The sequence below is a fragment of the Oratosquilla oratoria genome, chromosome 7 (genome assembly GCF_046742065.1).
Source record: "Oratosquilla oratoria isolate Oo_2021 chromosome 7, ASM4674206v1, whole genome shotgun sequence".
Lineage (NCBI taxonomy): Eukaryota > Metazoa > Arthropoda > Malacostraca > Stomatopoda > Squillidae > Oratosquilla > Oratosquilla oratoria.
The window spans coordinates 32,988,789-33,002,877 of record NC_134783.1 but is presented as its reverse complement, the minus strand read 5'-3'; the positions used below and the strand labels follow the sequence as shown (position 1 = coordinate 33,002,877).

The following is a 14,089-nucleotide window of genomic DNA, read 5'->3' as shown; positions in this document are numbered from 1 at the left end:
CTGGTAAAAATCAAAATAACCATGCACTTTTTACATGATTTTCATATTTTTTTACTTTTTTGTTTAACTTCTCTATGATAACTATCTTTTAGGATGCTTAAGACAACCTATATTAACCTATATAAACCTACCCCAGAAATCTGCTACACAAATCAAAAGGCAGGTCATGTTCAGGGTGGCTGTTCTTGCTGACCATGTTGATGTTGCATGTCTTATTACACCTTGTCAGTCACATGTCTCGCTGAGGTTGCACGGGTCAAGACGTCATGCACTAACACATATCAATCACTATGCAAGAAAGCAAAACAAAATGCACAATATTCAAAGAGATTTTAAGTTTGGCAATATTTAAAGGCACAATGCACACATTGAGAAATGGACCAGTCACAATAACCATTACTCTCAATGAACAATAAATCAATTGTATTTCTGAAGCTACCATATATGTTGGCATATGAGACAACACTTAAAAGCATAAAATCACTGTTATATGAGGTGATATAAAAATTATTACCTTAATATCTGAACAAAAACATAATGTACTTGACATGTACAGAAAGTTAGCAAATCAATAAACAGTGTTCATTAAACTATCACCAATAAAGATAATAGTTTTGATATCTTATTCATCTTATTACTGTATGTGACCCACTAACAACACAATGACAATTAAAATTATCTATGTTAATGAATTAAGGTATTGTTTCATTACTGGTATATGCTAAAGGTATTCAATTCATTGTATTGGTATATTATTATATTTACTGCTTAGTGCTCACTTATTCAAACTTCACCACATATACTTTGGCAATTTAGGTATCATTTCATAATGCTGATATGATATGAAACAATCAAATTTTAACTAAAATTTTTGCCTTATCTTATATGGAGGTCATCTTATATGCCGAAACATATTGTATGTGAAAGCAAACTCAATTTTTCTCCTTGAAACATGCCCACAGGTTCGGTGGAAGCGTATGAGTAAATTGCCAAGGAATTAATTTTAAAACATGAAGCATGCAACCTGTAAAGCCTATTATGAGTGTTGCAAGACAAGTCCTATCTAATTACCATTTTTTAACAAAATTATATATCAATTGATAATTCCAGACATTGAAATTGTATGGTCTTCTCTCTCTTATGTGGAGGCTGGTGCATAATTACATCAAATGACCCATTCACTCACTATTTCCATCTCAGTACCTCAAAGTTGAAGAGTAGCCCAGCCTGCCCTGCTACACTACTTGGGCTAAATGCTAAAGAGGATGACACCTGAAACCGGTTTACTCCCACTCCTTCACCATATGGCAATCCCCTCCCCCAACTCAACCACTCATTTATGGAGCAGATTTAGGAACCATCCCTTTCTTAGAACAAAAATTTCAAACCGAATTGTATTAATACATATGCATTTGTAATTTCTATAATGCGGTGGATGCTACCATAAATTTCCTAAATTTGCAACATTACTATGTACTAAATGGTACATGTGAATGGAAGGACTCAAACTTGATAGATCGCTACAAATAATCTAAATCAAAGTAATACTGTCAACAACATACCCAAATTGGCTTTCAAAAACTTAAGGCAAGACATGGGGCAACAGCACATTCATGCAATCATAGAAAAGTACCAGAACACTGAAGCTGTCTTACCTCTTCTACCCACACCATTGACAAACCAGCCAGCTTCATGTATGAGAGGGTCCCATCGAGAAGATTTCACTACAATATGTTGAAGATCACGCCAAGTCAAGTCGGGGTTGGCCTCCAGTGCTAAAGCTACAATTCCTGCTGCCATAGGAGCAGAAGCACTTGTTCCTGAATCACAAAATAAAATTCTTTAATCTTAATAATAACCATAATAGAATGCAAATATGTGGGTCTAAGCTTCTGGTAAAATTCCAGAATCACACAAACATGGCTATTAAGCATGAAACTTACATTATACAACAGTTCCTAACCTAACATAAACAAAGCTAACCTAACTTAATCTAACATAACAATCTCCACAGAAAAAATAGATATTTCATATGCAAAAAAGAAGTGAAAAATGTGTTTGTATGATACTGGAATAGAATCTCTTGGTAACACTACAGTGGGATTGTGAGGTCTGCTCATGCTTATTGACACTAACTTTGTACACCACTGACAATTTGTGAAATATACACTTGGTGCACACTTTCCACAACATAAAGTATATCGTGCCATGTCTCAATATAACACTATATATATATTGTGATGGCCCACCATCCTCCATGTATATAAAATGTCTGTATCTGTATGTCAATCTTTAATTGTAAGATAATTATGTATGTACTGTAAATTGCTTGTATACGTTGTGATGGCCCACCATCCTCCATGTATCTAAAAATATCTGTATCTGTGTTATCCTGTACTTGTTAGGTAATTACGTATGTACGGTAAAAACTGCTTGTATACTTTATGGGATCTACTCTCTCTAAGCCGACGGACGTGAAAACCAGTTCTGTCCGGTTCATCCTTCGCCTTCCTCCCGTCCTCGCCAACTGTATATAATGCCTGCCGGCTCCTAGAGCGAGCAGACTATTCAACTCAGCGCTCCTAGAGGTCGGACGTCTCTTCAACCAGCTCTCTCAACAAGCTCCAAGTATCATCGCCGGCCGGTGGTGGCTGGGAGATACATCTCCTAGCTGCCGCCGGTCTGGCATGGCCGACCTCTACGCTGACGTCGGCAGGCGGGTTTACACCAATACAAATACACACACACATTTCCCAAGTCACGTAAATCTCTGTTTTCAGAGTAGTGCTTGGAAGAAAAGAGGCACATGCACACTTTCTCGCTAGCAAAGCAGAGGCCCAATCGTCTCTCTCAGTACGCCCAATCTGACCGCGGGCTGGTTGACGGAGAGACTTGGGACACCTTTCTGTCCGACCGGCCCGCAACCAAACGCTGGCCTCTCGCTGACGCTGGTGAGCGAGTTTACACTTCTGACATTTACACACAATTCCCAATCGCGTAATTCTCTGTTTTCAGAGTCGTGATTGGAAGGAAAGAGACCATACAACACCCGCCCGTCTGCCCCTCCCTCGCATCGCCACTGAATCTACTCGCGATTCTTCTACACTCTTCTCACTTCCAGGCCCATATGCACTTACAAAAACCCACATCTCCTTTCCCAGTTTCACCTTCATCCACATTATCCTTGGGGAAACCTCCTTCCACTCCACTACACGTTTACCTATCTCTTCACTTACTAGTATAGCCACCCCTTCCCTCCGTTGCCCTCTCTTCACTCCTGATAACCTCCCACTTACACTCCCAAACTTACACTCACCCTTCCCTTTCAACTTAGTTTCACTCAAAGCCAACACATTCATCTTTCTTCTCACAAACATACTACCTATCTCTTCCCTTTTACTCTCATCTGTACCACATCCACGCACATTAAAAGACCCAAACCTTAGGGTGCTAGTTGGAAATCTCCTAGACCCTCTTATGCCTTTACTTTTTTTAGTAATGTCCCCTGTGGGGCTACAAGGAGAAGGATGCCTAGTCCCAATCCCCGTCCCTTTCTTCTCGTCTCTTACGACCCAAGTGGAAATACTTGGTGGTAGTATTCTTTTCCCCCACCACAGGGAAGGTAGGCAGAAAAGGAAAATATTTAGAGAAATTGTACAGGACAGTAACAAGGGGTTGGGGGACAGCATATGGAGGGAGAGTAGTAGTATAAAAGTGTCATCATTTCTCTATGAACAGAGTTTTCCTCTATCACAAACAAAATGATGTGTGGCTCTGGTCTGCAGGGGCGCCCCATATAGACCCTAAAGTATCAACTGCATACTACTTTGCCACAATAAGTTGCAGCCAATACCCCATACAAAGATACATATACATATACATATATATACATATACATATATATATATATATATATATATATATATATATATATATATACATATACATATACCCTAAGGTTTGGGTCTTTTAATGTGCATGGATGTGGTACAGATGAGAGTAAAAGGGAAGAGATAGGCAGTAAGTTTGTGAGAAGAAAGATGGATGCACTGGCTTTGAGTGAAACTAAAATGAAAGGAAACTGAGTTTGGGAGTGTAGCTGGGAGGTACTCAGGAGTGAAGAGGGGACGAGGGAGAGAAAGGGTGGCTATACTAGTAAGTGAAGAGATAAGCAGGTAGTGGAGTGGAAGGAGGTGTCATCAAGGTTGATGTGGATGAAGGTGAAGCTGGGAAAGGTGATGTGGGTTTTTGTAAGTGCTATGCCTAGTAGTGAGAAGAGCATAAAGGAAAGGGAGGCTTTTTGGGTAGACATAAATGAGTGCATAGAGGGATTGGGGAGAAATGTCAATGTAGTTGTATTGGGAGACCTTTCTCAGTTTCACCTCCATCCACATTATCCTTGAGGAAACCTCCTTCCACTCCACTACACGTTTACCTATCTCTTCAATTACTAGAGCAGCCACCCCTTCCCTCCCTCACCCTCCCTTCACTCCTGATAACCTCCCACTTACACTCACCCTTCCCTTTCAACTTAGTTTCACTCAAAGCCAAGACATCCATCTTTCTTCTCACAAACATACTACCTATCTCTTCCCTTTTACTCTAATCTGTAACACATCCACGTACATTAAAAGACCCAAACCTTAGGGTGCTGGTCGGAAAACTCCCAGACCCTCTTATGCCTTCACTTTTTCGTTTAGGAATGTCCCCTGTGGGACTACAAGGAGAAGGATACCTAGTCCCAATCCCCGTCCCTTTCTTCTTGCCTCTTACGATCCAAGTGGTGAAAGTGGCAGTAGACTGGAAGTGAGCATTAAGGGAGACCGACTGGAGGAAGTGGATAGTTTTAGATACTTGGGTGCAAATGTGGCAGGAAAAGGTGGAGTGAAGGTGGAGGTAGAATATAGATTGAGAGAAGCGAGTAAATGCCTTGGTGGATTGAAGAGTGTAATGAGGAATAGACATTTGGGAATGGATGCTAAGAGGAGACTGTATGAAGGAGTGATTGTGCCAACAGCACTGTATGGGGCAGAAACATGGAACATAAGAGAAGAAGAGAGGAGTTTCAATGTGTTTGAGATGAGGTGTCTGAGAAGTATGATGGGGGTTACTAGGCTAGATAGAGTGAGAAATGAGGAGGTGAGGAGAACAGGGGTGGAAAGGGAGTTGGGAGATAGGGTTGATGAAAGAGTATTAGGATGATTTGGACACATGGAAAGAATGAGTGAAGAAAGACTAGTAAAAGAAGTATGGAAGGCAGATGTGGAGGGAGTGAACATGAGGGGACGTCCTAGGATGAGGTGGATGGATGGGGTGAAGGGGACTTTGGAGAAGAGGGGAATGTCTGTTGAGGAAGGACGGGAGAGGGCAGAAGACAGGGGTGAATAGAAAATGGTTGTATATGGATGAGTTTGTGATGCATGAGGTGGAATGGGTGGGGGGATGGGGGGTGAGGTAGTATGTGTGAGCAAAATTTTACGCAGCCCGAAGGGATTTCTCCCTGTCTTCTTTTATGCTTGGGGGGACAGAGAGGGGGGTCGCCGATTTAATGAAGTGGCCTTGCTGTGGATGTGCTGTGTCTTGCAATACTGCTTCTGACCCAGGGCAGTGGACAAGGTGCAGGGATGACCCGTCATCCGGGAGATGCTAAGATAAGAGGGAGGGTGGAGGGGTGTGGAGTGTATTCAGGGATTGAATGGGCGGGAATGATTTTATGCCCTTTCCTTTTTGGCTACCTCCCTTATAAGGGGGAAAAAGCCTTGGTATATATATATATATATATATATATATATATATATATATATATATATATATATATATATATATACTGTATATACATAATATATATATATATATATATATATATACATATATACATATCTATTATAATAAAGTAGTAGCCTCTGTCTGTCTGATTGTTCATTTGTTTGTTTGATCATGAACTCCTCCTAGGGTTTTAGAGAGACCCCCATAACCATATATATTCTGATACCCTATCACTCCAGGTACTTGGATAACTATATTTCATTTCTAAAAAAAAAATATTTTGGTTAGGCTTAAGGGAGGTTTATGTAGCATCCTCTTAAGTCACGTACTATTTTTTGTGACTTAAGAATTAATATGATTAAACAAACCATTGTATGTATCCATAAATATCATTTACATTTGTGAAATTAATGTTGCCACAAACCATGATAGCTTTTGTAAGAAGAAAGCATGTTTATGTAAAATGATTGTATAATTTTACCAAATGTTGAAATATTGGTTATTTTTATTTAATTTTAGTGTGGGTGGAAATTGTTTATTCACAAACTCCTACGTTTTTGCAGATAAACCCCTATAACTATATGTATTCTGAAGATAAATACACTAGATACATTTCTTCACCTTTTACCTATAGACATTTATTGTCAATCCACATACACATGCATCCAAAAGAATGTGTACACATGATATTTGTGTTTGTGTATGCATGTATTTTCAAACTATGGTTTCCCAACCTTCGGGAGGGGGGGGTGCACGCCTGGGAGGGGGAGTATTTAAAGCTATCTAACTATTAAAAATAAACACTTTCGAAACCGTGCCCAGATGACGATTCAAGTTTTTGTGGACATGCCCGGTATAAGGGATTTTTCATGTGCGGTTGTACCCCAATCGTGGTCAAGAACGATCATCGTTGAGCCATGGACGATCATCGTTGAGCTGTGGACGATCATCGTTGAGCCATGGACGATCATCGTTGAACCATTGACGATCATCGTTGGGCCGTGGACGATCATCGTTGAGCCGTGGATGATGATCGTTGAGCAATGGACGATCATCGTTGAGCAATGGACGATCATCGTTGAGCCGTGGACGATCATCGTTGAGTCAAGAACGATCATTGTTGAGCCATGGACGTTGTTGAGTCAAGAATGATCATCGTTCAGCCGTGGACGATCATCGTTGAGCCGTGGACGATCATCGTTGAGCCGTGGGCGATCATCGTTAGGCCATGGACGCTCATCGTTGAGTCATGGACGATCATCGTTGAGCCCTGAACGATCATCGTTTTGCAATGGACGATCATCGTTGAGCCGTGGACGATCATCGTTGAGTAAAGAACGATCATCGTTAAGCCATGGTGTCGAAGTTCTCGAAGGTGCCGAAGTTCTCGAAGGTGCCGAAGTTCTCGAAGGTGCCGAAGTTCTCGAAGGTGCCGAAGTTCTCGAAGGTGTCGAGGTTCTCGAAGTTCTCGAAAGTGCCGAAATTGTCGAAGGTGCCGAAGTTCTCGAAGGTGCCAAAGTTCTCGTAGGCGCCGAAGTTCGCGAAGGCGCCGAAGTTCTCGAAGGCGCCGAAGTTCTCGAAGGCGCCGAAGTTGTCGAAGGTGCCGAAGTTCTCGAAGGTACCTAAGTTCTCGAAGGTGCCGAAGTTCTCGAAGGTGCCGAAGTTCTCGAAGGTGTCGAAGTTCTCGAAGGTGCCGAAGTTCTCGATAGTGCCGAAGTTCTCGAAAGTGCCGAAGTTCTCGAAGGTCTCGAACTTCTGGAAGGTCTCGAAGATCTCGAAGTTCTTGGTGTTCGTATTTCTTCCGAGGTTGTAGAAAATTTCAAGAAGCACTATTACGCAGGCTACAAAAATTTTTGTTGTAATGGTGGAAGAGGACACAGGCAATACCAGTTGTACTATTTAGAGCGTAGGTTCAAGACATTTAAAAGAAAGTACCCCAATCGTGGTCAAGGTTGGACGTTGGACACAATGCCTCTGCCCGTAGCAGCTCGGTTGAAAAGACGTAATATGCATTATTGGAAGTGGGTTGCGGGTTGAGACGCACAAACTAAGACTTGCACCCTTCACCTCTCTCCTCTCTCTCGCGCGCACACGCGCACACACACACACACACACACACTTCAACGAATGGACGGCTTAGAAGACGTTCTGAAGAAAATTGAAGTTTTGTGGATCCCAACACAGAGAGAAGTGCCTATTGTATTTACAGGGTGGGGGGAAATTGCTCGTGGGGTAGTAGGAAAGTAGGGAAAGAGGAGAAGGGGAGGGATTACTGAGGGAAATGGAAGGAAATGAGGAAGGAGTAGACTTGGCCCAGGCAGACAGGCGAAAGGTAAACAAACGACCCCCCGATCAGCTGAGCGACGATGAAATGTCTAATAAAAATGTAAAGATTAGAAGTATAGATAAGAGCAATACAGTAGAAAGTGATGAGAATATTTTCCAGGGATTTAAAGAGGGTGGGGGGGACACAACAAACCCCCCACCCCCCCACCCACCCACCCCGACTGACAAGACTAGAAGAGAAGGTCGATAAGATGATCGAGGACTTGGAGCGTAGGTTCGGTCATGTTAACAACATTCTACAAAGAGTTGAAAAATTGGAAGAACTAGAGAAGGCGAACAAAAATTTAACTGATGAAATAGAAAACCTGAAAAGACAGTTAAATGAAGTAAAGGTGGAGAATGAGGAATTGAAGAGGAATAGTAAAGAAAACAGAGAGGGATGGAAGTCGATAAAAGAAAACAGTAAAGTTGCATTTACTGATATAATTAAACAGCAAATGAGAGAACAAACTGAAGACTCAGTTATTAAAGTGATGTGACAGAAGGAGAATATAGTAAGAGACTTAGCTGACAAAAAGAAATGTATAATTATATTAGGAATGGAAGAGAAACATAACACAGATAGAACCTCAAGAACCAATGAGGAAAATTAAAAAGTAAGCAGTTTACTAAAATTAGTTCAGGAAGATGAACCAGAAATTATGAAGGAAATTGAGGAAAAATTCAGGCTTGGTAGGTATAGTACAGATAAGACCAGACCAATTAAGATTAAATTCAGGTCACAAACGACGGCAGAGAATATCTTATCCAAAACAGGGAAACTAGCAACAAGTGAACAATATAAAAAGGTATGGATAAAAAGGGAAATGAATAAAGAGGAAAGAGAGGAAGAAAAGCAGAAAAGACTTGAAGCTAAGAAAAAAAACGAGAACAGAACGGAGTCAGAGAAAGAGAGATTCTATTGGAGAGTAGTGAATATGAAACTAAGGCAGTTCGACATACAAGAGAAAAACAAAAGGGAAACGGAGAACACAATGGAAGTGACAGAAAACTAAGAGTGTCTTACACAAATATAGATGGATTAATAACAGGATTGAATGAGCTGAATGATTATTTGAAAGAAAAAGAACCGGACATAATGGGAATTGTAGAAACAAAATTAAAAGGCCCACTACCACCCAACAGTGTAGGACATGATGCATATAATTATTGGATTAGAAACAGAGAGAAAAAGCAAGGGGGTGGAGTTATGTTCCTGACTAAGAAGGATATAAACGTGAAGGGTGTCATATATGGAAAGAATACAGTAGAGATGATTATGATAGAAGTGGAAGACAGAGATAAGAAGAGCAGAAAATTTGTGATAAATTATGTGCCTCCGAAAACAGCCTCATGGGAGGAGAGTAAACATAAAAGTATGTTAGAGGACACAAAGATAACATTAAATAAAATAATGGAAGATGGAGGAAGAATAGTTATAATGGGCGACTTTAATTGCAAAGAAATCTGCTGGGAAGAAATGACAGTAAAGGGTGGAGACGGCTCATGGGGAAACGCTCTACTTGAGATGATTACTGACCATACAATGACACAATGGATACAGGAGAACACCAGGTATAGAAATGAAGAAGAACCATCGAGACTAGACTTAATAATTACATCTGAACCTAGAATAGTGGACAAGATTGAATATAAAACACCAATAGGTAAAAGTGACCACATATTGATTGAACTGGAACTTAATGAAGAAAAATATATGAAAAGAAATGAGCAATATAGAAAAGGAAGTGTGTGTGTGTGTGTGTATTTACCTAGTTGTATTTACCTAGTTGTATTTTACGGGAAGGGGAGCTATGCTCGTGGGGTCCCGTCTTCATTTCTCATTTTATCTAAACAATTTTTAAATTCATGTATTGTTTTTGCACACACCACTTTCTCATCTAACTTGTTCCAACTGTCTATTACTCTGTGAGGAAAGCTGTTCTTTTTCAAGTCTCTTCTATAGCTGTCTTTTTTTATTTTCTTTCCGTGTCCTCTTGTATTTCTGTCATCCCATTTTATCAGATTCTCTCTATCAGTAATTTCTATGCCTTTCATGATTCTGTAAATAGCTATCAAATCTCCTCTCTCTCTTCTTTGCTCTAGTGTCTGTAGTTCAAGTTTTTCTAGTCTCTCTTCATATGATAGTTTTGAGTGTGTTGGTGCCAGTTTTGTAATTGCTCTTTGTATTCTTTCAAGTTTTTTTATACATTTTTTTGTACTTGGTGACCATATCGTTGCTGCATATTCCAATCTTGGTCTTATCAGGGTGATTAGGATTTTCCTCACCATTTCTTCATCCAGGTATGTAAATGCAACTTTGATTGTTCTTATTAAATTATAAGTTTCTCCAAAAATCTTATTTATATGTTTCTCAGGTGACATATTATTCATAACAATGACTCCCAGGTCATTCTCATTTTCTACTTTTTTTATTCCTTCTCCCAAATTATATGATCCTGTTATTCTGTTTTTGCTTTTTCCAAATTCCATTATACTACACTTTTTGGTATTGAACTCCATCTCCCACTTCCTACTCCATTCCTGTACTTTATTTAGATCTCTCTGTAGTGATTCACAATCTTCTTCAGTTTTCACTCTTTTCAGTAGTTTTGCATCGTCTGCAAAGAAGCTCATATAGCTTTCAATTCCTTCATCCATATCATTAATATATATAGCAAACATTATTGGGGCCAGAACTGTTCCCTGCGGAACACCGCTTATTACTTCATCCCATTTTGAGTGCTGGTTTCTTATCACTACTCTCATTTTTCTTTCTTGCAAAAAGTCTTCCATCCAATTTAGTAATTTACCTTGTATTCCTCCTTCAGATTCTAGTTTCTTATGCAACTTCTTATGTGGTACTTTGTCAAAAGCTTTTTTTAGGTCTAGAAATGCACAATCAGCCCATCCATCTCTTTCTTGTATTATATCTACTAGCCTTGAATAGAAACATATTAAATTGGTGACGCATGATCGTCCTTGTCTGAATCCAAATTGCCTTGGATTTAGTACGTTGTTTTTTTCCAAGTATTTTACCCATCTACTTTTGATAATTCTTTCACAAATTTTTGCTATTGTACTTGTTAGAGAGACTGGTCTATAGTTGGTAGGTTCTTCTTTATTTCCTCCTTTATATATAGGTACTATATTTGCTTTTTTCCAATCTTCTGGAACTTTTCCTTCTTTCAAGGAACTGCTTATTATGCTATGTATTTTGTCTGCCAGTTCATTCCTGCATTCTTTCAGAATCCAGTTTGCTATTTCATCTAGTCCATGCGATTTTCTGACATCAAGATTACTCAAGTGTATCAATATTTCATTCTTTGATACTTCTATTTCTTCTATAGGGGGGACTTTCTCTTTCCATTCAATCTCTTCAGGTTGTATGTTCTCCCTTGTAAACACTGATTTAAAATGTTTGTTCATAATTTCCGCCATTTCCATTTCCTCAGTGTATTCAACTCCCCCTTGTCTTAATTTCTCCAAGTCCTGTTTGTTTTTCAGTTTATTGTTTACAAATCTGTAGAATAGTTTTGGTTGATCTTTACATTTTTCTATGACGTCTTTTTCATATTTTCTCTTTTCCTCTCTGCACGTTTGTACATATTCATTTCTATAACCGGTATATATTTTCCATTTTTCAGGTCTTCTGTCTTTTTTCCATCTGGTCCATGCTTTGTCTCTTTTGTCTTTTAACTCCCTACAACTTTTGTTGTACCAGCATTTTACATATTCTTTTTCTTGTTTTTGTCTTGGGACATACTTTTCCACTCCTTTTTTGTAAATTTTTGTCAAAATATTCCATTTCTTTTCCACTGATGTTTCTTCTTTGTATATTTCTTCCCAGTTTTCTTGTTGAAAGAATTCTCTTATTTTATCAAAGTTTGTTTTTTCATACATCATTCTTCCTTTTCTATATTGTTCATTTCTTTTCATATATTTTTCTTCATTAAGTTCCAGTTCAATCAATATGTGGTCACTTTTACCTATTGGTGTTTTATATTCAATCTTGTCCACTATTCTAGGTTCAGATGTAATTAATAATTCTAGTCTCGATGGTTCTTCTTCATTTCTATACCTAGTGTTCTCCTGTATCCATTGTGTCATTGTGTGGTCAATAATCATCTCAAGTAGAGCATTTCCCCATGAGTCGTCTCCACCCTTTACTGTCATTTCTTCCCAGCAATTAAAGTCACCCATCATAACTATTCTTCCTCCATCTTCCATTATTTTATTTAATGTTATCTTTGTGTCCTCTAACATACTTTTATGTTCACTCTCCTCCCATGAGGCTGTTTTTGGAGGCACATAATTTATCACAAATTTTCTGCTCTATCATAATCATCTCTACTGTATTCTTTCCATATATGACACCTTTCACGTTTATATCCTTCTTAGTCAGGAACATAACTCCACCCCCTTGCTTTTTCTCTTTGTTTCTAATCCAATAATTGTATGCATCATGTCCTACACTGTTGGGTGGTAGTGGGCCTTTTAATTTTGTTTCTACAATTCCCATTATGTCCGGTTCTTTTTCTTTCAAATAATCATTCAGCTCATTCAATCCTGTTATTAATCCATCTATATTTGTGTAAGACACTCTTAGTTTTCTGCCACTTCCATTGTGTTCTCTGTTTCCCTTATGTTTTTCTTTTGTATGTCGAACTTCCTTAGTTTCATGTTCACTACTCTCCAATAGAATCTCTCTTTCTCTGACTCCGTTCTGTTCTCGTTTTTTGCCTTAGCTTCCAGTCTTTTCTGCTTTTCTTCCTCTCTTTCCTCTTTATTCATTTCCCTTTTTATCCATATCTTTTTATATTGTTCACTTGTTGCTAGTTTCCCTGTTTTGGATAAGATATTCTCTGCCGTTGTTTGTGACTTGAATTTAATCTTAATTGGTCTGGTCTTGTCTGTGCTATACTTTCCGAGTCTAAATTTCTCTTCGATTTGTTTCATAATTTCTGGTTCATCTTCCTGAACTGATTCTAGTAATTGGCTTACTTTTTCATTTTCCTCTTTGATTCTTGTGGTTCTATCTGTGTTGTGTTTCTCTTCCATTCCTAATATAATTATACATTTCTTCTTGTCTGCTAAATCTCTTACTATATTCTCCTTTTGTCTCATCACTTTAATAACTGAGTCTTCAGTATGTTCTTTCAATTGCTGTTTGACTATGTCAGTGAATGAAACCTTATTTCCTTCTTGGGTTGTTTTCCAATTCTTAGTTTCTTTAGCTATTGTCTCTCTGTTTTCTTTACTATTCTTCTTCAATTCCTCATTCTCCACCTTTACTTCTCTTAACTGTCTTTTTAGGTCTTCTATTTCATCAGTTAAGTTTTTATTCGCCTTTTCTAGTTCTTCCAATCTTTCAACCCTTTGTAAAATGGTGTTCATATGACCTAACCTACTCTCCAAGTCCTCGATCACCTTATCAACCTTCTCCTCTAGTCTTGTCAGTTGGGGGGGGTTTGTGTCCCCCACACCCTCTTTAAATCCCTTGAAAATATTCTCATCACTTTCTACTGTATTGCTCTTATCTATACTTCTAATCTTTACATTTTTATTTGACATTTCGTCGTCGTCGGGAGGCCTTTTGTTTACCTTTCGCCTGTCTGCCTGGGCCAAGTCTACTCCTTCCTCATTTCCTTCCATTTCCCTCAGTAATCCCTCCCCCTTTCCTCTTTCCCTACTTTCCTACTACTCCACGAGCAATTTCCCCCCCACCCTGTAAAAACAATAGGCACTTCTCTTTGCGTTGGGATCCACAAACTTCAATTTTCTTCAGAACGTCTTCTAAGCCGTCCATTCGTTGAAGTGTGTGTGTGTGTGTGTGTGTGTGTGTGTATGTGTGTGTGTGTGTGTGTGTGCGTGTGTATTTCTACGTGTCTGTGTGTAAGGTCACAGTATTACCCACATATAGCACCATATATAAGCTCTGAGCTCTCATTTGTAAGGGTAACTGTTGTCGATCACGAGAGTAGGGTGATAGTAAGCC

The 14,089-nt window shown here is 39.1% G+C and overlaps 1 protein-coding gene across 1 annotated transcript in view; it reads right to left on the bottom strand.

The window, feature by feature from the left end:
• The window catches only part of Fur2 (furin-like protease 2), an 822,743-nt gene that overhangs the window by 53,363 nt on the left and 755,291 nt on the right, over positions 1–14,089 (bottom strand). The window contains exon 9 of the mRNA XM_076187899.1: positions 1,656–1,820. Within this exon, the coding sequence (XP_076044014.1) occupies positions 1,656–1,820 (165 nt within the window). The remainder of the gene's footprint in view (positions 1–1,655; positions 1,821–14,089) is intronic.